General features: G+C 39.6%; 1 protein-coding gene across 1 annotated transcript in view; it reads right to left on the reverse strand.

Annotated features, from left to right (window-relative positions):
- LOC136873743 (neurexin 1) overlaps positions 1–26,222 on the reverse strand; it is a 491,540-nt gene that overhangs the window by 77,234 nt on the left and 388,084 nt on the right. The window contains exons 16-18 of the mRNA XM_068227470.1: positions 18,696–18,815; positions 13,922–14,100; positions 13,610–13,781 (exon numbers count right to left, since the gene is read on the reverse strand). Of these exons, the coding sequence (XP_068083571.1) occupies positions 13,610–13,781; positions 13,922–14,100; positions 18,696–18,815 (471 nt within the window). The remainder of the gene's footprint in view (positions 1–13,609; positions 13,782–13,921; positions 14,101–18,695; positions 18,816–26,222) is intronic.

The following is a 26,222-nucleotide window of genomic DNA, read 5'->3' on the forward strand; positions in this document are numbered from 1 at the left end:
CCCCTTTTGACGGCTAAATATTGTTCTGTTCCGAACTCTAACCATTTTCTCAGTTGTGGAATTTTTGAGGTTTTCAAAATTGTTCTGTCACCATGCCCGGCCCTCGCGATGTTCTCCATCTTAACTATTTGCGCAAAGAAGAGTTGATCTATGAGTTAACTATCAGAAATGTACAATCTGGAGGCACGGTTGCAGTAGACACAAACAAGCTTAGAGAGTCCCTAGATTTGCCCATTTCCATCCCCAATTTGGGAGAGAAAGAAATTGACGACTCTCTTTCCACGATCACGGAGAATACTACGGGGCTAGCTTCTGTAGTTAGTTTTTTTGATGAAAATTATCCTTCTCCTAATCAAATTAAGCGTGTGCAAGCTAGGCTGTTTCATTTTTCAAATAGAGTTAACGATCTGTTGTCTCTAAAGTTGAATGACGTTCAGAAGAAGGAAGCTAGTGCGCTGCTTGAAAATATTTCTGAATTATCTAGCAAGGTCACTCAATTGTTAACTGGGGAAGTTCCTCCCAAAACTGATCAACCCGCCACGATGAATGCTGGGAGTGAGGAAGAGCCTCCTAAGGGAGAAGTCAATAGGATAACCGTTGCTGCTCAAACTATCTCTGCCCCATTAGACAACGAGTCTGAACGTCGTAACTCATTGAATAATGTACGTTCTGAATTAACTTCTTTGCCACTTAAACCTTTACCGATTATGTCACCTGGGTTCAGTAGTTTGCCCCATCCATTGGCATTGTTGCTCAGGGGTATCTCTAAGTTTTCAGTTAATACCACCAGTGAAGTAATTTCATTTTTAAGATTTCTAGTTGAATTTCAGGATCATGCCCTTGTGTTTTCTCTTTCTCCATGTCAAATTTTGCAAATTATCTATCCTTATGCAATTGGTATTCTCTCTGACAAAATAGTAAGAGCCATAGCCGAACAGTCATCTATTGAAGATTTTCATGCACACCTGCTTGCAAATTTTATTCCCGCCCGCGCGAGGTCATCTCTGATTCAGAAGTACTATTATCGTGTACAGCGTTTGGATGAAAACTTGGCTGACTTCATCCAAGATATTAAATTCTATACTAGGGTGTTTGCTCTTCACTTTCCGGAGGACCAGATTGTACAAGCCATTGTGGAAGGCATTTCACCATCCTATAGGTCATATTTGTGTTTCGCGGCGTGCCCGCAAACCTTCTCTGAACTTGAGGCATTGGCCGTCTCAGCGGAAGGAGTTAGATACGCCGATTCATTGCGTGTCGCGAAAGAACCCCCGCCTTCTTTTAGTAATACTCGGCCTCCACCTCGCCGATCAGTCACACCTCGTAAATGCTACGCTTGCGGGTCGCCCGACCATCTTCGGAACAAGTGCCCATTGCTTAAGTCTAGTGGGACAAGGAATGGAGCTGGTTCATCACAAGGCTGTTTTAAATGTGGGGCTTTCTCACATATCGCCAAGAATTGTCCCAATTCGAATAGCACCCCCTCCTGCTCAACTTCTGGTGCAACTTCCAACAACAATATAAAGTGACTAGTGCCTTCGGCTGAGTCGATTAATCCATCTTCCCGAGACTCAGCCCCGGGTAAACAGATCGAAAAATCAGGGAAATTTCAATCTTCAAATCCATCCCTTGAATGCCCCAAGGAGTGTCTTAGGATTGCGGCGGATACCCCCGCACCGGTTCCTTTTCTTAAGATTGAGTTAAATAATGAACCTGTAACAGCTCTCTTAGATTCAGGCAGTGTTTGTTCGATTATTTTGGCTGAATGGTATTCTAAATTGAAATCTGTTTGTAAACTACCTGACTATGTCTCATCTCCTGTTCAATATGTTTCGGCTAATTCATCTCCATTAGAAATTCTAGGTTCCGTACTGGTCAAAATTCGTATTTTTAAATTTACATGGAAAACCAAACTGTTTGTGGCTAAGCATTTGTCTTGCCCCATCATACTGGGAGCGGACTTTATTTCTCACACTGGTCTTGTGCTCGATCTTCAGAGTAAGTCGTGCACATTCAAATTTGCGTTCAATTGCAAAATTCCCTTGTTAAAGTGTAATTCTGTATCATGCTCACCTATTTCGCCTACCCAGGATGAGATGTTGTTAGACCTTAGACATCTACCTGAGGAGCAGGCTGATAGTATTCGTAAATTATGTCAGTCATTTCCAGAGGTGTTCTCTGATACTCTTGGTGTTACTGACCTTATTGAATACAAAATCGAGGTCACGGATTCGATTCCTGTCCGTTTTCCACCTTATAGGCTTTCTCCACCTAAAATGAAGGCTCTGAAAGAAATCATCGATCAGATGTTGAAGGACGGTATTATTAGGCCCTCTAAGTCGGCGTATTCGTCACCTATCTTTCTAGTCCCGAAACCCCAAGGAGGCTTCAGGCCTGTCATTGATTATAGGGCTCTTAATCGGAAGGTGGTGTTGCAATCTGTGCCCCTTCCTGACCTTCATTCTTGTTTTTCATGGTTTCGTAAGGCCAAGTTCTTTACTATCTTGGACTTGAATCAGGCCTATAATCAAATTCCCCTTGCCGAAGAGTCTAAACATCTTACAGCGTTTGCCACGGACTGGAACTTGTATGAATACAACCGCGTGCCTTTCGGGCTCCCCACGGGAGCAGCTGTACTCACTAGGCTACTAGATAGGGTCTTCTCCGACATCAAATTTGAGTACTTATATCACTACTTGGATGATGTCGTCGTATTTTCAGAAACTTTTGAAGAACATCTAGATCATCTGCGAGAAGTTCTCGATCACCTTCGTAAGGCTGGGTTAACTGTCAAGTTGTCCAAGGTTGCCTTTGCTAAGCCCTCTATGTCATTCCTAGGGCATATTGTGTCACCTGATGGTGTAGCAGTCGATCATTCTAGAACACAGGCCATCCGTGATTTTAAACCTCCCAAGGACATTAAAGGTATCGCCAGGTTCATTGGTATGGTGAATTTCTTCAGGAAGTTTATTCCTAATTCGCTAATAGAGCGGCGCCCTTGAACCTTCTTCGTAGGAAAGGCATCAAATTCGAGTGGGGACCTTCTCAACAAGCCGCTTTTGAAGATCTGAAATTAGCTCTCTGTAATGCCCCTGTCCTTGCTATGCCTGATTTCTCAAAGAAATTCATCATCCAAACGGACGCGTCGTTGTCAGCAGTAGCTGCAGTCCTTCTTCAAGAGACTGAACTAGGGAAGGCGACCCATCGCCTATGCATCTAGGACTCTATCGGCTCAAGAAGCAAAATACTCCATATATGAGCTCGAAGGTTTGGCAGTCTTATTCGCCTTAGAGAAGTTCCGTCTCTATCTGGAACATGTCAAATTCGACCTGGAGACAGATAATCAAGCCTTAAGCTGGGTCTTAGGTAGGCCGCGTCGTACTGGTCGTATAGCCCGTTGGGCTATCCGTATTTCTGCCTTCCAATTCGATGTCAGGCATATCCGAGGTACCGAAAATGTTGTTGCTGATGGACTCAGCCGTATGTTTTCTAACGACATTGAGAACCATGAACCGGTCGATAGTTCATATCCTCCCGAGTCCATGTTATCTGATGTTAATGCCATCTTAACAGATGCCCCCATGCTTTTTAGGGATATCGAGAAATACCAACGTGAAGATCCAACGCTGGCTCCGATAATGGAAACCCTTTCTTCTGGGGAACGTGTGGTCCCTTATGTTCTGAGGAATGGTGTTCTATGTTGCCCTTCGAGGCAGGATAAGATGATGAAAGTTGTCGTTCCAGCTGTTCTTGTACCTATGATCTTCAAGTACTATCATGAGACCCCATTAGGGGGGCATCTTGGAATCTTTAAAACTCGTGAAAAGATTCGTGAATGGTTCATCTGGAAGGGTATGGACGGTGAAATCCGTGAACTTGTAAAAGCTTGTAAATCTTGTTTGCTTAGTAAACCCACCATGTCCACCAAGGTAGGCCTTCTGTCTTCGCATCAAGCGTCGCACCCCATGGAACGCCTGTATATCGATTATGTAGGACCCTTCCCCCAGTCGAAGGGAAATGCCAACAAATTCATCTTTGTATGTGTAGATGGTTTTACAAGATTTTCCTGGTTATTTCCGACTAAGCTGGCTACCGCTCAGTCCACCATTACTTGCCTAAATTCTATTTTTGCTTCTTTTGGTCTGTGCCAATATGTTGTGTCTGATAATGCTAAGGCGTTCACATCAAACCTTTTTCGTAAATTCTGTTTTGACTTGTCTATCTCTCATGTAACTACTTCTGCTTATTACCCTCAACCATCGCTGGCTGAACGGGTTAACCGTAATCTCAGGTCCGCGCTTATTGCCTATCATCATGAAGATCATTCCAGGTGGGACACGTCCTTGCATTGGTTAGCTTTTGCTTTGAATTCGGCGGTTCATGAATCACATAAGTTTACTCCAGCCTCTTTGATGTTCAAGTTTGTTCCCAACACGCCGCTCTCTAACCTCTGGTCTCTGAGTGACATTCTACCCGAGACAATAGATCCGGACAACATCAAAGATCTTTGGAAGAAGGCTAAAGCCAATCTTAAAGTCTCTCATGAAAAGGTTAGGGAAAGGTATGATCGTGGACGGAGACCCACCCCTTTGAAGGTAGGTGACCAAGTTATGGTCAAGAATTTTGTTCCCGCGGGCAAGCTTGCCCCCAGATTCCATGGGCCTTGTATCATTCTCGATTTCCTTACGCCGGTCACATTATTATTAAGTAATCCAGCCACCGAGAGGATATTTAGGGTTCACCTGTCCCAGGTGAAACTGGTGTAATTTCTGTGTTAACGTGCTTCATATTATCTTGAAAGGAATATGAAGGTTATATTTTTTTTGAGTTTTCACTTTTAAGGCATTCTGCCCCTTCTATAATATTTTCTATATTTAAGCATTTTTGTAAACCTCCCCCGATTCGTTAAACTGCCATTCTGTCCTTACCACGGCCATTACCACGCTCACGTCTCCTGCTATACACACTGTGGCTTGCTTATATTAAATGCCATGGATATCTGCACGCCGCTGGCCCCTCAACCTCTCCACAAAGTCTGTGCCCTCAAAAAGATGATGGTCCAACAATATTCTGCCGCCTAGCTTTAATGTTTCAGTGCCCCCGCAGCCGCGCGGCGCTGTGCCGCGACTGGGTTTGAGGATGGGCCCCCTCGACCCCAGCGAGGACGACATGTGCACGGCGAGCCGGAGCTCTCCTCCCGGCCAAGGCTGATGTGCGGCGCACGACCTGCTACTTGCCCGCAGCCTGTATATGTTCACCGCGGGCGCGGCGTGTTTCAACACCACTGCTCCCCTCATGGTGCGGGCGAGCGGTATCTCAGGGTACTTGAGGGGTCCGAGCGGTCTCTCCTGGACGCAAGCGGCAACGGCCGATCTGGCCATTCAACTTAGTCTACATCAACTACATGGACATTCCAGTTCGACATTACTACCTTCTCTTGGATTTTTCTGCAATACCTGGTGGACTTAGAAATATTTTTTTTTCTCAACTTTAAAAACTCAAGTTTATCTTCTGAATTCAACTTCTACAAGCATAAAGACTTTACTTCACCTGCAACAACAAAAATTTTGAAACTGAATCAAACCATATTAAGAAAATCTTAAAAATACTTCTGCAATTAATCTCCACATCTACATCAAAACTTGGACCTAGTTTTCAAACAAATTTCATGTGTCACCCCTGGAGGAACATTTGGGGAGGGAGGTCTGTACCGGGCGGTACACCTCCATGCCGCTAATTCAAAAGGTGCGCCAGTTGAAACTCCTCTGCTGGAGGAAGTCTGAACTTTATTGACGGTATTAATTTTCTACTTTCTCAGAAGATGTCACCACGTGGAAATTTTGGACTTTTTGAACTGTGTCATTTTTGTTGTGTTTTTGTTTTACTTGAAGTAAGAAGTGTGAACTTTCTCTTCTAGAGGACACTACTGAAGATCAACAATAGTGCACCCTAGTGCGAAGAAAAAGAACTGTTCTTTGGAGAAAATTTTATTTCAAAAGTTTGTTCTTTGTTAAATTTCTTTCAGTCATTGGTTAAGTTGGCAATATTACCCCTTTCTTTCCCCTTGTTTTAAATCTAGCCAATCCCGAATTTCTGAAATTAATTTTCCACCAATAATGTGTTTCTTCTTCATCTTGTGTAGGGGTTTCTCTTTATTCTCCAATAAAGTGATTGTGGGCGGGTGTTCTCATTCCCCTAACGCCTAGAACCTTCCGCGAGAGTATATAAACTGCTGATTTTAGGGTCTCTGCGCCACTTCTGTTCCATCTTTCAGTGTGTAAAGTACATAGCAGGGGGCGGGAAGCGCCTCTTTCTTCGGCAGCGGTCAACAACAAGGTAATGGCCAATTAATAACTTCTTTCTTTGCTAGCTCAGCAGTTTAACTCTCGGGGCGGGTCCGAAGCTTTTTCCATTATGTAACCTTCCTTAAAAGGTAAAGAAACTTGTATCTATTTCATCTTTTAAACTGCATATCGGGATAGAGAGTGCTTAACCCTCTCGAGCTCCCAATCATATTGTTTTGAGGTGAACTTATTTTTCTCAACCTATTCTTCGTTAATATAATGTAAATTGTTCTTTTCTGAAGTCACCTCTGTAGTATGGGATTAGCCCTTGCATTAACGGCCTAGTGCCAAGTAGGTTTTAAATAAAGTGTATTAGGAGTGCGGAGAGCCTCCTTTCAAGTTGGTATTTTAGAGGCCATATAATTAACCTTTTCTCACTTAATAGGCCTCAGTAGATTGGGTATTTTACCCCTGTGTTTATGTCCGTTGAGGACAGCTTGAAGGTGGAGTTTGGTGTGGCCTGGGAGAGGCTTAAATTTGAGAGCGAGTGGCTCTTTTCCGGAAACTGAGTCTTGTATGCCTCGAGGAGGCTTTACGGTGTAATTTGGAGCAAGTGCTCCAGGGTTTGATTGGGGTCTTCTGCCCCGTTGTTGAAATTTGTATATCGTAAAGTTGGGCTAGTTGCTCAAGAATTGTGTTTTCAGGGCTCGAAGCCCAAATTCTGTAAATACTGTAATTGTACTTTGTTGTCTTGCTACTCCGTACCTGCCATTCTTGTTATTTCCGAATTTTGGAAAGAAAATATAACCTTGTTAAATTTTACATTTAACTTTAATTCCGTAGTTGGAGACCTATTCACACCCGCACCTTCTTTCACCTCTACCTACCACGGAAATCTCCGTAACAGGGGGAATCTACTTAATGGGGGTTGGGGGGATGAAAAAGGAGTTGGATCCTTTTTATGAAAGGATATCTCAAAACTGAAGGTTACAGACATGAAAACTGGTATTTGGAATCTACTTTATAAATAAAGAAACACATATTTTTTTTGTTTTTAGAAAATCTACTTAAGAGAGGGTAAACAGGAGTGACAAAGGGGGAGAATTTTTAAAATGAGTATATCTACAATACCATATATCTTTTAAAAAAGTAACAAGTTACAGATGTGAAAATTGGTATATTGAATCTCCTGTAAAAGTAAAGGTGAACACATAATTTGTTTTCTAAAAATCCACTTTAGGGGAAGTGTTAAAGGGGATGAATTTTTAAAATGTTGATATCTACAGTGTATCTAAAAACTTAATATATTACAGACATGAATATTGGTATTTTTAGTCTGTTTAAACAATAAAGTAACATGCATTTTTTTGTTTTTGTAAAAACACTTAAGTGGGGGGAAAAGGACTGAGAAATGGAGTTGTATTACTTTTATTAAGATAATGATATCTCCAAAACTGAAGATATTACAGATGTGAAAACTGGTATTTGGAATCTCGAATGACTGTTGATTTTGCCACTTTTTGAGAATTTCACGAAAATGTGACATTGAATTGTCATTGAACTGATTCATCGCTCGCACTGCTACAGCCTTATTCAAGTGGTGTTCTTCTACAAAATTTTGCACCGTTTCCCACATTTTGCATTTCTCCCGAATCTCAGTTGTGGTGAGAGATTCCATTGACTTTCCCTCCTCCTCTTCCCTGGACGAGATCTCCATAACCTCCTCCTGTTGTTCGCGATGCAGATCCATCAGCACATTGGTGGTCAGTTCCTGGCTATGTTCTTCCACCAACTCTTGAATGTCCACGTCATTCACCTCCAGCCCCATAGTCTTCCCTAAGTACACAATTTCATCAACAATCGGCGGCTCATTGTCACCAACAATCCCCTCAGACTCATGTCCAAGAACACAGTCAGGCCACAGCTTTCCCCAAGCGAAAGTGAGACTTCTCTTGGTGACTTCATCCCAGGCTTTATCGATAATCTTCAGGCAGTTCATGTTGGGGAAATGATTTCTCCCAAACTCTCGGAGGGTAAGGTTTGTTTCTTTGGTCACTTCGAAGCATTGCTAAAATAGTGCTTTGGTGTATAGCTTCTTGAAGTTTGAAATGACTTGCTGGAGTAGTGGAGTAGTGTTGGGAGGAAGCAACTTAACCTTAAGGAACTTGAATTCCTCCAGTAAGTCGTCCTCAAGGCCTCAAGGCCTGGAGGATGAGCAGGAGCATTGTCCATGACCAGCAAGACTTTGAGCGGCAGATTATTTTCTGAAAGGTATTTCTTCACTACAGGACCAAAGACCTCGTATATCCATTCAACAAACGAACAGGGGAGGGTAAAACGTAGGCACACGTGACTCTCGTCGGAACATAGAAAGAATGATGAACTCTTCTCAGAAGAACTCTTAAGGTTTCACCTTACTTTTTCCTACCTGCTGGCTCTTTAGAAATATGTGCGCGTGCGTCTTGTATTCAGGAATCATTCAAGGCAAATATTTTCGCACTGCAAGTTGTGTGGTTAAACTTATTTTTAATATGTATAATTTTGGCTTTCTCAACGATGCATTTGTTTCTACATTCGTCCCTGCTTTTATCTCCTCGTAAGATGTGCATTGTTTAATGTAACACCTTGTGTAAAAAATTGGGTTAAATGAAGGAGTTATATTATATTCAAGATCATGCTTTCACGTCTCTGCACAATATTTAAAAATGAAATTTACTGTGGTCTTTATAGCTATTGTTGGAAGTGAAGGAGGATTTCCTGTTGTGCATGTTTATCAAGAACTCAAGGGAGACTTCATTAGTTAGTCGGAACATAAAAAATGATGAACTCTTCTCAGAAGAACTCTTAAGGTTTCACATTACTTTTTCCTGCCTCCTGGCTCTTCAGAAATGTATGCGCGTGTGTTTTGTATTCATGAATCATTCAAGACGAATATTTTCGCACTACAAGATGTGTGGTTAAGGTTATTTTTAATATGTATAACTTTCCCTGTTTTCATCTCCTTGTAAGATGTGTATTGTTTAATTTCCTGTTGTGTATGTTTATCAGGAACTCAAGGGAGACTTCATTAGTTAGTCAGATCATAGAAAGAATGATGATCTCTTCTCAGAAGAACTCTTAAGGTTTCACCTTACTTTTTCCTGCCTGCTGGCTCTTTAGAAGTGTGTGCGCGCGCGTTTTGTATTCAGGAATCATTCAAGGCAAATATTTTTGCACTGCAAGTTATGTGGTTAAGCTTATTTTTAATATGTATAACTTACCTTCTCAACGATGCATGTGTTTCTACATTCGTCCCTGTTTTTATCTCCTCGTAAGATGTGTATTATTTAATGCAACACCTTGTATTAAAAAACTGGGTTATATGAAGGAGTTATATCATGTTCAAAATCATGCTTTCACGTCTCTGCACAATATTTAAAATAAAAATTTTACCGTTGGTCTTTAGAGCTATTGTTGAGAGTGAAGGAGAATTTCCTGTTGTGTATGTTTATCAGGAACTCAAGGGAGACTTCATTAGTTAGTCAGAACATAGAAAAAATGAGGAACTCTTCTCAGAAGAACTCTTAAGGTTTCACTTTACTTTGTCCTGCCTGCTGGCTCTCCAGAAATGTGTGGGCGTGTGTTTTTTTTTTTTTTTTTTACATTCAGGAATCATTCAAGAAGAACACTTTCGCACTGCAAGATATGTGGTTAAGGTTATTTTTAATATGTATAACTTTTGTTTTCTCAATGATTCATTTGTTTCTATATTCGTCCCTGTTTTTATCTCCTTATAAGATGTGTATTGTTTAATGTAACGCCTTGTGTAATATAAATGCCTACATCTTGCCTATTTCCCACATTTTGGCTGATGATGACGCAAACACAGCGTCGAAACTAGTTCCAAGTGCAAATACATGTTATAAATAAATATAACATTTTTGTATTGAAAAGGTGGACAATTTTAAGTTTTTCCTAACATCCTTTCTCAGTTCAATACGGACAAAATGAAATTCCTATGTTTAAATGACTCTCGTATTGCGGAACCTCACTTGCTTATCAAGTTACAATTTATTTTAAATGTTTGCTCGTCTTGCAAAACACTCGTAGACCAAGTTACTTGCATTCCGAGGTTTCACTGCAACATGTATTTTGTTGTTTTGGGAAAACACTTCAGGAATGGGGTTTGTAAAACGGATTGAACAAGGGGTTGAATTAATTTTGTGAGGATACTTATATCTCAAGAACTGAAGATGTTACAGACATTAAAATTTGTATTAAGAATCTCCTTTTAGAATAAAGAAACACATATTCTTTTTTTTCAGAAAATCCAATTAATGGGGAGAGGGGATAAATGAATTAAAAAATGAGTTGAATTCTTTGTTTGAGGATACTTATATCTTGAAAACGAAGGATGTTGCGGACAAAAAAATTGGTTCTTGGAATCTCCTTTAAAAATAAAGAGACATATTTTGTGGCAAGGGGTGGAATCATCTTAAATGGGGTATAAAAAGAGTAGAATTCTTTTAATGAGGATACAAATCAGAAGTCAACTTAAAACAATACACCCCAGGGGATTTTGACTGAGGGGTGAGGAATGATGACAAAAACATGCATTTGTATGAAAGCGTTTGAATTATGAAGTTAAAATTTCAAATAATATCCTAGGTGTTAAATAACGGAAGGTTTGAAACAAATTTAACCACTCAGAGAGTTGAATGGGGTTAAGATATGAAAGTAAATATATTCATTCCTTCCTCTGAAACGGTTTAACGTACGAAGATAAAATTCCAAATAGTGGTATATAATTTTTCTAGGCATGAAATAGGAAATATTTTTTAATGTTCCATACCTAAAGTGTTAAATGTGGTTAGCTCCTTAAATGAAATTATTCATCCCTCCAAAATCGTTTGACATACAAAGTTGTAACTTTTACAAGAAGCGTTTTCTTTTATGTCCTAGGTATAAAATATTGTATACTTCAAATTATTTCTCCCATAAGGGGTTTATATGGTGGTTGACTCTCAAAAACATGAAAGTCATTCTTCTGAAACCATTTCAGGCACAAACTTATGAAGGGTGGTCTTCTATATCCTAGGTGATAATACAAATTAAAAACATTCATCCTTTAAAAAAGTACTCATTCCTCCATTACTATCTGACGTACAAAATAAAAATTTCACAGGTTGGTTGCTTTTACATCCCAGATGTTAAATAAGACAGACAAATTCTTCTGTGTGGGGTTCAAATGAGTGTTACATCAGAAAATAAATAATCATTCCCTCAAAACTGTTTGACGTACGAACTGAGGGCGTATTTTACAGGCTCAGCTGAAACTGGACTCTCCAAAATATAAAACTTTGAATAATAACTTTCAGTTTAAAACCATAGCAAAGCATGGGTATCTTGCTAGTTTGCAAATAAAGTGATTTTGATTTAATGTGATCAATGATTGTGAATATATTGTCCAAAAATCGGTAACAGCAAAAATTACCTTTGTATTTATTAATAATCTTGGTTTTTTGAAGTAGTCTATATTAATATCCGCAAGGATACCTGATGCTGTCAAGCCCCTTGGGATGTCCATCTTGTTGATATATGTGGTCATTGAAAATGAAAAAGTTATTCTCTAGGACAAACGTTTTGTTATGAATTCTTCAAATTCCAAGATTCTAAGAGTACTAAATGTATTCAAGTTATGTTTAACTAAATGGTGTTCATTATAGGTATATAGAATGCAATATTTGGCAGGCAAATTATATTGGTCAAACGGATGGGAATTTTAATATCCACTACCGAAGAACACGTCAATGCAAAAAGATACAATAGATTCTCTGCCACGAGTGAGCACATGGAAGATTTCAATCACTGCTATACTGCCATTGAAAATGACATGAACATAATGAAGATATTACAGAAAGGCAAATTACTCAATATCTGGGAAGATATCCATATTTACTTCGATCAAAGATTTAATGCAGCCTCTAACCTCAATGAAATTTTGGAGAAGTCAATGTCTTATATGATGAAATCATACATTTTTATAATAAGTTCAATTTATTGCCGTCACCATATTACACATCAGTCTTATGTACGCATTCTTTACCTCACTCCCTTTGCTTTCACGCTCCCTCTCCCCTCCCGCATTCCCCTCTGCTGATAACATTGTTCACACTCACACAAGGACAAACATGTTACTATCTTACTGACAACTTAGCCAGTGCACAGGCATGATATGATGCAAGCACAGAGATGTTGAAAGTGAGTTTGATGTCTATATGGTTCTTCTTTCCCTACATCTTTCTCCCCTCATTTTAATATTCATCTCTAGCTGCAGTCGCTTAAGTGCGACCAGTATCCAGTAATCGGGAGATAGTGGGTTCGAGCCCCACTGTCGGCAGCCCTGAAGATGGTTTTCCGTGGTTTCCCATTTTCACACCAGGCAAATGCCGGGGCTGTACCTTAATTAAGGCCACGGCCGCTTCCTTCCACTTCCTAGGCATTTTCCTATCCCATCGTCGCCATAAGACATATCTGTGTCGGTGCGACGTAAAGCAAAATAGTAAAAAAAAATATTCATCTCAGTATTTTTTTTGTTACCTTCTAGATTTCAAATCTTGCAACATGACCTGATGGCAGTTCATTTCCACCCAACTGTCTGGATGGCATTAAAATTAATTTAATTTACATTTGTAAACTCTAACATTCTAGAAGTTTTTATATGAAGTGGAACAACAATTTTTATGAATTAGCTGTCAATATTTCTAAGTGAAACAAATTTTAAGGAACAGAAGCAACTTTTAATTACATTATCATTGTCATTTATTAAATAAAATGGTTCAATGTCAGACTCATTCTATCTTCGTCATACTACATCAAGTGACTCTTACATCTAATGATGTTTTAGCACACACCCATTTTATTTAAAAAATATGTCATATGAATGTAAATTTTACTCATGTTTTGCAGTTTCCAATACATCAGTTTTAAGTTAAAGTTATATTTAAAAAATATGTCATATGAATGTAAATTTTACTCATGTTTTGCAGTTTCCAATACATCAGTTTTAAGTTAAAGTTACTTCTGGACAGCTGAAGATGGCCTAATGAGTCTGAAACATGTACTGTTGTCTTAATAGGACGTTTTTACAATTTTGAATTGTAAATGAACTTGTATGTATTGACTAGGTGGAACAAATATACTTGTTTTTACAACTTATATAACATTTCATCTTTAAGTACATTGCTCATAAATAATGAACAAAATGAGGAAAGACCAATTTTCTACTCTCTTTTCTCTCATGTTATCTCTAGAATATTTTAAGTCAGAAATGAGTTAGATAGTACCTGCAGGATGATTAGATTGGACATTGTAGTCATCCACTTGAATTGTTGAGTTGGCACCAGATCGAGTGAAGCGAACCACATGGTAAGCATTGTCATTCACTTTAATTCCTATTTCACCGATTGGATGGTCATTGGTGCCCATGTTGTACACCATGAAGATGTTTCCTTCCACCTATAAAGCAATACAGATTACTTGTTAATACTGGAAAGGAAATATGTTTTCTCTTTCTCTCATTTTAGTCAGCTATTGTTCACCTTCCCATTTCATATTACTGGTATATTTATTCTTTGTTATGCTCTGAATTCACTCACTATCTCAAGCTCCATGTAGTCATTTGATGTACCGCTGTCAACACGCAGAAGCACAGCATCTTCCTTGGTGGTAATAAATCCTAACGCTATGACATCACTCTTCATCTCAGGTCGTCTCTCTTCTGGGAATTGGAATGTGATGAGACCTCGGCTTGGACCAAACTCGTAAGCTATCGACTCTGGAAATATTAAATCAGCCATATTACTTAGCTCTGAAAAGCTGCAGAAGCAAGATAGTAATCCTACAAACCCAGATCTGCAGAACATATTCTAATATTCTGATGTGATGCACCTGACTTCTCTCAGCAGAGCATTATTTAGAAATGTTGGGTATTCAGGCCGAAGGTTGGTTTCATCCTCCACAGTTCCACCAACAGCTCTCATAGACAGCCTAGGCATCACTGAAGAGGCATACTAGGGAAACGAGGAGTGATGTAGTTTCCCGTTGCTTTCCTCACCGAGCCAGAAGTTGCTATTACATATCAGTCTGCTAAGCCCACTGAAATGCATGCACCAAATGACCCTATGAGTGACATTTTCACACCATTCATAACAGGGCCTGGCTGCATAAGGAATGGTATTACTAGTATCACACATACCTCGGTCACTTGCATATTGTCAAAGCCAAGGATAAGACTGAGACAGGTCAATGAAAGTAACACATTTGTTCTAGCCCATACCAGAAGACATAGTGCATCTTGCCAGCAAAGGCATTATTTAAAACTGTCACTTTTTATTTTCAATATGAAAAAGTTTTATTTTTACATTTTGACATGTTCTTTGCTTCTGGACCAACAGCCAAACATGAACTATCGATGTGTCAGGGTTGTATTTCAAATTTCTATGGGCCCTGATTCCCACACAGAGCTGTCCCTGTGTTTTTCCTGTTTATGTCTTTCTTTTCATGTTTCTGTCTCTCTATATATGAATGTCAGAGGTAAACTATTATAAATGCAAACCAATGATTTTGAAGTTTTCTTGACTTGTTTTGGTCGTGTCTTCTTATGTGTATGTTTTGCAGGAATGAAGATAAGCTTTCTGATACTGTTGTATGTGCAAAGAGAAAGTGACAAATAATGGTAAATAATCATGCAACAGATCAACTTTACGTTTGAACTCCCTCCCCCCCAATTCCTTATTGTATTAGCTCTTATGATAGTGGTAATAATGTTATTGTTTTTATGTCCAACTAACTACTTTTGACAGCTTTTGGAGATGCAGAGGTGCCAGAATTTTGTCCTGCAGAAGTTCTTTCATGTACCCGTAAATCTACCGACACGGAGCTGATGTATTTGCGCACTTTCAAATACCACCAGACTAAGTCAGGGTCGAATCTGCCAAGTTGGCTCTTACGATAGTTTACCTCTGACGTCCAGATATATGACTTTATTTGTCACTTGTTTGTTCCTTTCTAATACTTATATTATCCCATTGAGATTATTTTTCCTTTTGTGTTTGTCCTTTGTTCCTAATATTTTATCACTTGTATTCATTTTTATCTTCTTTGCATGTTTATCAATCTTATCTTTCCATCAAGACTGAAGATCAGTGAAGTTGGCCTCTTAATGGGTGTTATTGTCTGCCCTCCCTATGAAACTGAGAAGCAGAAACAAGATGAATGAGGCTGAGAAGAGTTGGATATAGAAAAATTGGGACTGATGGAGAGAGAACCTATTTGTTGAAGATGGCTATGTATGAAGATGTGCAGATTGTCCTTGGCTTTTCTGCTGATGCTCCCTTTCGCACACCCCAGTTCATTGTGTTCATCCTGTTATGTGTTCCTTTTCATGTTCCTGTCTCTCTCTCTCTCTCTCTATATTACTTGACGACAGGGAGAGTGACAAGGAAACACGACTGAGCTAGCTTGCTGCTGCATTGAGAGGACCGACAGGACATATTATCCCCTGTTTGTATTCAGGTGGCTGCTATCCATGACAGCCAAGTAAAGTGAACTAGCCATGATGGAAGCATCCTTTGTCAAAGACACATTCCAATTTTGAAAACCAACCTCTTTTGAATTTTTTTTATAGGTATAAAATGCTTAATTATAAAACTTTGTGACTGAGCTATGCTTCTGCTGCTTGATAAAATGTCAAGTTTAAGAAAAATAACTTAGGTTCCACAGTTTGCCAAAACTACTTTTGAATAAATACATTTATAAACTACCTGAACAAAGAAAACATATGGTAACAGAATTATACCTGAAAAGGAAAAAAACATTCTTTCCATAAATGTATTTATTCAAAATTAGTTTCAACACACTAACAAACCTAACAGTTATAACTGAAAAGAGATGGTAAAAAAAAGTCACTGTTAATTACATATTCATCTCAATTTGTTTTTGAAAATGGTAAGGAGTTATGGAAACACTTCAGTAATTGCCCTGTACAGTTCATTTATACCAGTAGAATGTACCCATCATTGATGAGGTGGTTGTTTGACCAACTGTGTAGTGGAAAAGAAACTTGACATCAAAACGTGGAGTGGTAAGGGAGAAGATAAAGTTAGAATTCATTTGGGGCAAATATTCATTTATAGGACAAGGAGTAAGGGATTGGAACAAATTATCAAGGGAAATGCTCAATTAATTTACAAGTTCATTGAAAATATTTAAGAAAAAGCTAGGTAAACAATTGACAGGGAATTCGCTACTTGGGCGACAGCCTGAGGGGGGAATTCAGGCAGGAACAAACTTTCTTTGGCAGAGAAGGGGACAATTTGTGCTGGAACTAAACACCAATAATAATTAAAATTTACACAATGCTGCATTATTTCAGGTCTTGGCATTCATGATAAAAAGTTATAATCTAAGTTACCAAATATACTCAGCACTTAGGCCTACATCTTTTGACTGTCCCAGACTAATACCAGATACTTCAAACTACAGAAATCTTAGACCAAATAAAAGTTGCTAAGAATTACATTAAAATTGTCTTTATTCTGTAATATTTCTTTGTAAACCCAATATCAAAGTGATAATTGAAATTTTTTGTTCCATGTTTTCTGCAAACCACCAGTCCATTCAATGATAGATTCAAGGAAAGATTTTTATCAGGGTAATCACATTAACAATATAGTAAATAAAGGTTACAGATCTCTTCATATGGTTATCAGGGTATTTAGAGGTTGTAATAAGGATGGCGAGGAGAGGTAATAGAGAAGGAAGGGGAAATATTGAAGTAAATGGAAGACTATTAGAAGTTGTGAAAAGCTTAGAATATTTGAGGAGTATAGAAGATGGGAAAATAAACAAAGAAATTGGAAAGAGAATCCAACAACTGGATGGGTTTTACCAATGTGTAAGATTTATAATGTGAGACCAGGACATCCCAGAGAAATGCAAGAAAATTCTGTACTCATTGTATTACACACCAATTTTGACACATGGACAATGATAAAACATGATGGAAGCAGAATCCAAGCAGCCAAGATGAAATTCCTTAGAGGGATATTATTGGGAAGACATGAAGTGATAAAATGAGAAACATAGAAATCAAAGAGAAAATTGGATTCCCTAAACTGCAAGACAAGGTAGAGACCAGTAAGCTGAAATGGTATGGAAACATGATGAAAATGGAAGAGGATAGAGTTCCAAAATGAGTATTTATGGAGAAAATAACAGGAAGAAGACAACAGGGAAGGCTTAGGTGGTGGATGTATATGATGAAGAAGAGTATAGGGAAGAGAGGAGTAGAAGTAGACAAAATATTGGAGGAAGGAATGGGGTGGTGGAGAGAGAGAAATCACCTTGATTCATTACTCTACTCAGAAGACTGGAAACTGGAAATGAAGAAGGAGAAGAAGAAGAAGAAGAAGAAGAAGAAGGAGGAGGAGGATGGAAAGGAAAGGGTGTGTAAGACACTGGTAAGACCCCAGTTAGAGTATGGTTCTAGTATATGAGACCCTTGCCAGGATTACTTGATCTGAGAACTAGAAACAATCCAAAGGAAAGCAGTATGATTTGTTCTGGGTGATTTTCCAACAAAAGAGTAGTGTTACAAAAATGTTGCAAACACTGGGCTGGGAAGACTTCGGACTAAGGAGATAAGCTGCTCGTCTAAGCGGTATGTTCCGAACTGTCAGTGAAAGGATGGCATGGAATGACATTAGTAGAAAAAGCTGCTTGAAAGGAGTTTCTAAAAGTAGGAAAGATCATAATGTGCAGGTAAAGTTGGAATTCAAGAGGGCAAATTAGGCAAATATTCATTTATGGGAAGAGGAATCAGGAATTGGATTAGCTTAATTTACCAATGGAAAACTTTGAAAAATTTCTAAATTCTTTGAAGTCATTTAAGAAAAGTCTAGGTAATGAATTGACAGAGAATCGCCCACCTGGGTGACAGATGTAAATGTAGTTGAGTGGTGACTGATTGATTGATGGCTGAAATAATATGTACAAAAAGGTATCTAAATTTAAAGTTTTGTTGAAATACAGGCAATAATTTTCTCATGCTAGAAACTGACAGGCACTCAGGTATGCAGGCAGATGAAAGGGATTAATTTTTTGGTGCAGTAGCTTTCAAACAGTCTGAAACATATAAAAATTGCCAAACATGGTGTTAATTCACAAAAATCAGACAAACATTGAATTTTAAATGTATGTGACTGCTGATATTATGATCATTTTGTGATCCAATTTTAAATGGATCCAAATTACAGCAGCGTGACTTTCCACAACTTGGTCAGGATTCAAACTACAGCCTCCTTGGTGAGAAACCCATGACATTACAATTTGGGTATCATATAGCAGAACAAACTTTTAACATTTACTTACCGTCTGAACATGTAGGTCCCGTATACGATGTCATGTCGCAGTCACATGCATAAGAGTTCCACTGTTGCACGCACACTCCCCTGTTAGCACATATATTGTGGCTACATTTTGTACTTGGACCTAAAACACAAGGATTTAAGATAATTTCTTCAACTGTGGAGACTATGTTGGTAAATTAAATTTGATTTTCATGAACACTTTAATTTTACAGAATATGATTAGCATATTGCTTAAACATGACATATATTAATCTCACTACACTGGCTGACTAAAGATGAATGCAGAAATGATGCATCATTACAGCAGGAAATGTAAACATAACTGGAAGAATTGCTTTATTGGTGCACAGTTTGAAGATACTGTAGTTTCCATCACAGATTGTCATCTCCTTTTGTGTATTGAATTGAGTCTTCTATCCTCCAAATATTTGATTACTTTATTATCTGCTAAACTGTCTTATGGTAGTAAAATAAAACTGGCCATGTCTTGCAATAACAGAATGAAAAGGGTGGGAAAAAATGAACATCCTGGTCAAAACTGGGAACTAACAAGAAGAGCTGCAAATAAATAAGCATGCAATGAGTTGGCTGTATGTTATGGTTTGTGTAGCTGTTAGCTATAAGCTATAAGGTGATGGTGGGATTCAAGCCTCACTCTTGGTAGTCCATTTTTTGTGGTTTCCCCATTTTCATGCAAAGCAGATGCTTGAGCCAGTGCTCTACCAACATACAAGTCCTTACAAGGGCAATTAACAATAAACTAAAACATTTAGAGAGATAATTGTAGAATCAACAGATTTGTTGAATCTATTTTTTTAAGACAACTTGAAAGTTGTATTTTAAAACTGTAAACTGAACATACCACTACCTTCCCACTCCTAGCACTTTCCCATCTCTGCATTGTCAAAAGTCTGCATGTGGTAGTATGACATTACACTATTGATTGATTGATTGATTGATTGATTGATTGATTGATTGATTGATTTAATTATTTACATTTATTTATTTATTTATTTATTTATTTATTTATTTATTTATTTATTTATTTATTTATTTATTTATTTATCACATGGCTTTTAGTGTCAGGAGTGTCTGAGGATAAGTTTGGCTTGCCTGTTCTATTTAACGGCAAAGGACAACCTGGACATCTGGATGTGACATGATGATAATGGGAAAGGGCAAGGGTGAAACCCAGTGTTGGCACATAGCCTAGTTGAATAACATCAAGGGGTCTGCTCAAGGCTTAATATTTCCATCCAATGGACGAATCACCATCAATAGCGTCATATGCCCTCACTCCACATGAACATGTAAACTGACCATAACATTTGCTGCAAAGGTGTCGACCTTGATTGTATTTTTCTTTTTCTGTATTTTAATGTTGTAGTGTACTGCAATCTGAATATCAACATAATTCACTTGTAGTGTCCGTATAATGGTAAGTCTTGCATACATGCATCATACACGCACAAGCACCTTCACTGTGTTCTATCATAATTTTGTACCTATACCCTCAACCCTATCATATGATCCTGGCTATGGGCGCCCATATGACAGTTTGTAGAGGGGGGCCCCAGACCTGGGGGTACATAGTACTTTTGATATTTTGGAAGTTAAATGGCGATTTGTATTCTGCGGCAGAATAACCCACGGTATCCCCTGCCTGTTGGTGGTGGATGGTATAACCGCTTTTACGTAATACTGACTTTTAAATAATTTTCTTGAAAGGAAAACACATGACTACACTAGATTTTTGCCTTTCCCTGAGAGCTAGAGGAGGGCCGCGGCCCCACCTTGCCCCCGGGTATGGGCGCCCTTGATCCTGGCTAAACTACTGGTAATTAGTGTGTACAAGTGGTCACTCATCCAGGTGCCCAATGTTGCTTAACTGTGAGCTTTAGTGATGAGAAATATGGAAGAAAATTTGAAATCCACGGAATGGAAAAGTGCATTTTAAGGTCATGTGATTATGGCTCATCTTGTGAGTGCCTCGGGGTTATGAATCAGTTCATCTGTGGTATGGGTAAGTGCAGATTATGTGTAAATTATAATAACGATGGTATTAGTTTTACATCTCACTAATTAGTTTTACAGTTTTATTACAAGTTGTTTTACGGCACACCGACACAGATAGGTCTTATGGCGACGATAGGATAGGAAAGGGCTGTGAGTGGGAAGCGGCCGTGGCCTTAATGAGCACAGCCCCAGCATTTCCCTTGCGTAAAATTGCAAAACCACGGAAAACCATCTTCAAGACTGCTGACTGTGGGGTTTGAACCCACTATCTCCCGAATAGAGGATACTGACCTGCACTTAAGTGGCTGCAGCTATCAAGCCTGGTGTTTTACAGTTTCCAGTGACACAGAGGTGCCGAACGTTTGTCTCACAGGAGTTCTTTTACATGTCAATAAATCTGCCAACTTGAGGCTGTTGCATTTCAGCAGTTTTAAATACCACCAGAATGAGCTGGTATCGAACCTGCCAATTTTAGCTCAGAAGGCCAGTGCTCTACCATCTGAGCTACTCTGCCTGCTGTGTGGATTATATTTGGTTCGTACGTATGTGGATGTTTAGGAGGGCTGTGAGTTAGAAGGGCTGGTTGCCAGTCTATAGGTCTTGGTTCTGTTGTTGACAGACTTAGTTTAGGTTTTGGAGGTCTTTAAAGATTAGTAAGTGTTTGGGTTTATGGTTCATGCTTTGCTGTCTGTAGTTTGAACTATCCCAGGGTGAAACCATTCTGTTTTCTTATTCTTGGGTTAATTTATAGAATTTTTCTGTCTGATTAATCATGTAGTCTAGTATGTACTGTGTGCAGGTGAAGTCATGTAGTTGTTTGATAATGGTCCTGTAGGGCATCCTAGCAGCTAGTCTTAACTTCCAGTTTTGTGTACGCTGTAACCTTAGAAGTTTGTCTTTGACAGCAGTGTTTATTGCAGTGAATATTGATCTAAAAAAGGTTGTGTGCATTATTTTAACCCTGTGGACTGAGGGTGTACTTTTAACATTGACCATGGAATATAGTAGTGATATGTGTGCCTTAGTTTTGTTAGTGTGTTGTGTCAGTACACAGTCTGGTTTTAAGCATTTCCCTAATAGGTATTTATGGTTGAGGGCCAATAGAATGTTGGTGTTGAATAATACTTTAAGTGCCAAATTGGCTATTTGTGGCTCTAGGTGAAGAATATGAAAATAATTTGAATGAGACTTGTTCATTAATGTTATTTGAATTCCAGTAACTTATTCAAGAGATCTTCATGAAATAGCAGAGTTGAATCATTTGATCTTTTCACGTTCTGGATACCAACAGCAACAGTATTTGCTTTACATACATCTACAGAAACTCTCTGTAGCTTTTCAAATAGGCCCATTGGTACAAATAAACACCATGTTATGAGTACAAAGCAGGTAAATTTATTTTGTCCATTTCCAGTTCCTGCATGAAGCAAACACTTCAGTACAAAGCTCAGAGTTCTTACTAAATGGTCTTCTTTATATTGGACTGTATTTCTATAATTGTAACAGTTGTGATACTTTTTCAGAAGACTATTTCTGTGTGATCCCAACCTGCTACGATCAGGTCCAAATCTAAAGACTACAAAATCTTGTGTTGTGGGGGAGCCCAGGTGCTTAGATGGCCCAAATGCTTAGGGATTTTCTAGGGTTTTATAGCAATGGCTTGTGGTTAGCTTGGACTTTTCCTATTTGCTGATGTTTTAGTGGATTTATTTCCGAACAGCTGGTCATATTGGAATTCATCTTGATTGTTTAGCTATAGATCAAATTTTTTCATTGCTGAGTTTCTTCCAATGCATAGAAGAAACCACATCAATAGTAAATATAACCAGCAAACAGAAATCCCTATGGATCATCAAGGAAGTAGTATGAGAGATTCAAAGGAGGGACCAATTGTAAAAAAAACAAAAAAAAAAAACAACAACAACCTCAGCCTATTATGAGTGGGGAAAGTTCAGGCTGGCTAGGAACAAGGCTAAACAATCTGTCGTGCTTTCCCATTTTCACACCAGGTAAATGCTGGGGCTGTACCTTAATTAAGGCCACAGCAGCTTCCTTCCCATTCCTAGGGTTTTCCTGTCCCGTCATCGCCATAAGACCTGTCTGTGTCGGTGCGACGTAAAGCAACTAGCAAAAAAAAAAAGGACATAAAAAACAAAAAAATGCAATCTGTCAGAGATTCCTATGATTCTTATATTCGCAGCCTCAACACCAACTCCAACGATCTGTGGGCTTTTCTCAGGAGTAAAGGTTGCAACAGATTTCCATCCATATTTAAGCATAATGGTACAGCAGTCTCACAGGAAGTTTAAAAATAACTTCTCCGCTCCATGTTCTATTCAAGCACATCTACCGCTCTCTTCCCTGCAACCAATCTGTACCTATTTCTCAACAAGTGAATGCAAAGAGAGCCTTCTGAAAACAAGACCACATGCCATGACTGGGCCAGATCGAGTGCCAGCAAGAATTCTGAAGAACGGTGCAGCCACCTTGGCACCCTCTCTTTGCATGCTCTTCAACCATTTTTCACATAAGTGGACTAACCACGGGGACTCGCACTATCCCGTGGTGTTCCTCACATAGTGGGTACTAATCATAGGCAAGGCAGAACCATGGTGTTGCTTATATAGTGTCGCACTGTTGCTACTAATCACAAACCTACTGTGTAACCAACATAGTGGTACTACGCACAAGTAAAAGCGACCCATGGTGTTTCCTGCGTGATAGTACTAATTAAAAGTAGTATCCTGGTTCTAATTTGATCATCCCTTGGTCGCCCCTTTTTAGTTGCCTCTTATGACAGGCAGGGGATACCGTGGGGGTGTATTCTTCGTCTGCGTCCCCCACCCACAGGGGTTGTGTGTTTGGTCCGCGAGAGGTATTTTATTTCCCTCAAGTTTGCCGGCAAGCCGGTTAGAACGTGCCCCTTGGGAGTATCACCTCTCCCCCTGATATGCCAGCGTAGTAGGTTCGTGGTGTCAAGAGATGGGGAAAAGGGCAATAAGCAAGGGGTTACTCAGTAGGGGACCGGAACGTGACCACCGAGATAACGGGGTCCACGGCCATAAACAGTTGCAAGCTTACAACGTCGTATCAGCTTTTGCACATCGGTTCCAGGAAACAACAATGTCCTAGGGATCCTGGGGTTGTGTCGTGGTTGAGAGATGTGCTGTGTTTAAGTTGCAGCATTGGGAAGACTGTGACAGGAGTGTGAGCTGCACGTTAGTTCCTCATTTTGTGCCAAATAAGTACCGTAACTTTTTTGAAGATGAACCGTTTTGTTATATAGAAGCCAAAACTATGTGCAGCTTCGGTAAGTTATGAACAAGTTTCTTTATTTTAACAGTAGCAAGACAGATCGCGGATGTGTGCCTAAGTTCTATAGGCAGGCCTACATATTTTGTCAAATGCCCGCGGACTGATTGGAACCTCAAATGGCACCATCAAAAGTGCGGGTAACTATTTTGTAATTAGCAGGCATGATAACCACTTTGGTACTACGCCCCGTGAAGGTGACTGCCTTCCAGGTCGTAGATATTTCGATTACGGGAGACTCAAGGCCAACTCTATTGCACCCATCCCATGCCTTTCTTAACTCTGTCAGTGCCAGGAATCGAATGTAGGATGCCTTAAGTCAAATTCTAAAACAAGGAGACCTAAAAGTAAACAGCCGGCACCGCGGTGTAGGAGTAGAGTGCCTCCCTCTTACCGGAGGCCCCGGGTTCGATTCCCGGCCAGGTCAGGTATTTTTACCTGGATTTGAGGATGGTTCGAGGTGCACTCAGCCCACGTGCTTATAACTGAGGAGCTATATAACGGTGAGATGGCGGCCCCGGTCTAGAAAGCCAAGAATATGGTGGAGAGGATTCGTCGTGCTGACCACACGATACATCGCAATCTGCATGCCTTCGAGCTGAACAGCGGTCGCTTTGTAGGCGATGGCCCTTGGAGGCTGTTACGCCATGGAGTTTGGTTTGGAAAAGTAAACAGAGAAGGAAGCGACATCCCTGCAAGGCTTTTTAGCTTCCAGCTACTGTAGTTCTTCCGTCCGGTCTCGTGCATTTAGGACAGTTGGAAAACGTACGCCTTAATACATGCTCCTCATAAAACCTTTGTTAAATACTAACTGCATCTATTTATAACAATAATGACAAATGACTCCTTTTCATGTGGCTCAGTTGGTTGAGTCGCTGTCCTTCTGAGCCAGAGTTCGCAGGTTGAAATCCCGGCCGAATCCACATGCGCGACCCCACTAGCGTGTGGAAAAAGTAACAGAAGAAGAACTGAAGACTAAATAAAAGAATATAATATATGGAATCGATATGAATGGCAACGCTACTTCTTATTAACCCTGAATAAGTTAGAACAAAAACACATCACATTACTGGAAATATCTTAATGGTGCTAAATTTTGCTTCTATAGTCGGAACTATTGATTTCCTCCATAATACACAGAGCCCTTGAATACGACATGATCAGTTACGTTTATAAACATGGAAAAAGAATTTCACGGTATATGGAGACTATTTTGTTCTTGACCACTCATGTAGTCCATTCTTGCTCTGAAAAAACTCCTGCAGAGTTCAGATTGCAGATTGACATCCATAGGCAGTAAGTGACCTGTGCTATCGGACGGCAGTAACGTTCCGTTACAAAAGAGAATAGTGAAGTGTATTTTTAATAATTTAAATGCATAAAAGCAATTTGTCATTTGAGGGCAACAGATACATTAAAATGTTACACCAAAAGATGTGCCAATCATGCGGGAGATAGGTGGTGTTGTTTAAAAAGATGGAGGGTGAAATATGTGAACTGTAGACACATTAACTACGATAATTGGAATTCTGTGAAGAATTAAAGCAAAATCTTAAAAGAAAAATCTAGTATTCCAAGTTTTAATTTCAAACAAGGATAGAAAACTGACGACTAACTGGTTTTAGGTTCAACCTTAGAATGACTTGCATGAGTGCTTTTCAAGAAAGAGTACAAAAGCCAAGAGCCTCCGTGGTTCAGGCGGCAGCACGCCGGCCTCTCACCGCTGGGTTCCATGGTTCAAATCCCGGTGACACCACGTGAGATTTGTGCTGGACAAAGCGGAGGCGGGACAGGTTTTTCTCCGGGTACTCCGGTTTTCCCCGTCATATTTCATTCCAGCAACACTCTCCAATATCATTTCATTTCATCTGCCATTCATTAATCATTGCCCCAGAGGATTGAGACAGGCTTCGGCAGCCGGCAAAATTCCTATCCTGCTGGGCTGAGTGGCTCAGACGGTTAAGGCGCTGGCCTTCTAACCCCAACTTGGCAGGTTCGATCCCGGCTCAGTCCGGTGGTATTTGAAGGTGCTTAAATACGACAGCCTCGTGTCGGTAGATTTACTGGCACGTAAAATAACTCCTGCGGGACTAAATTCCGGCACCTCGGCGTCTCCGAAGACCGTAAAAGTAGTTAGTGGGACGTAAAACAAGCAACATTATTATTATTAATAATTCCTATCCTCGCCAATAGATGGGGC

This window comes from Anabrus simplex, chromosome 1, assembly GCF_040414725.1.
Source record: "Anabrus simplex isolate iqAnaSimp1 chromosome 1, ASM4041472v1, whole genome shotgun sequence".
NCBI classification, from domain to species: domain Eukaryota; kingdom Metazoa; phylum Arthropoda; class Insecta; order Orthoptera; family Tettigoniidae; genus Anabrus; species Anabrus simplex.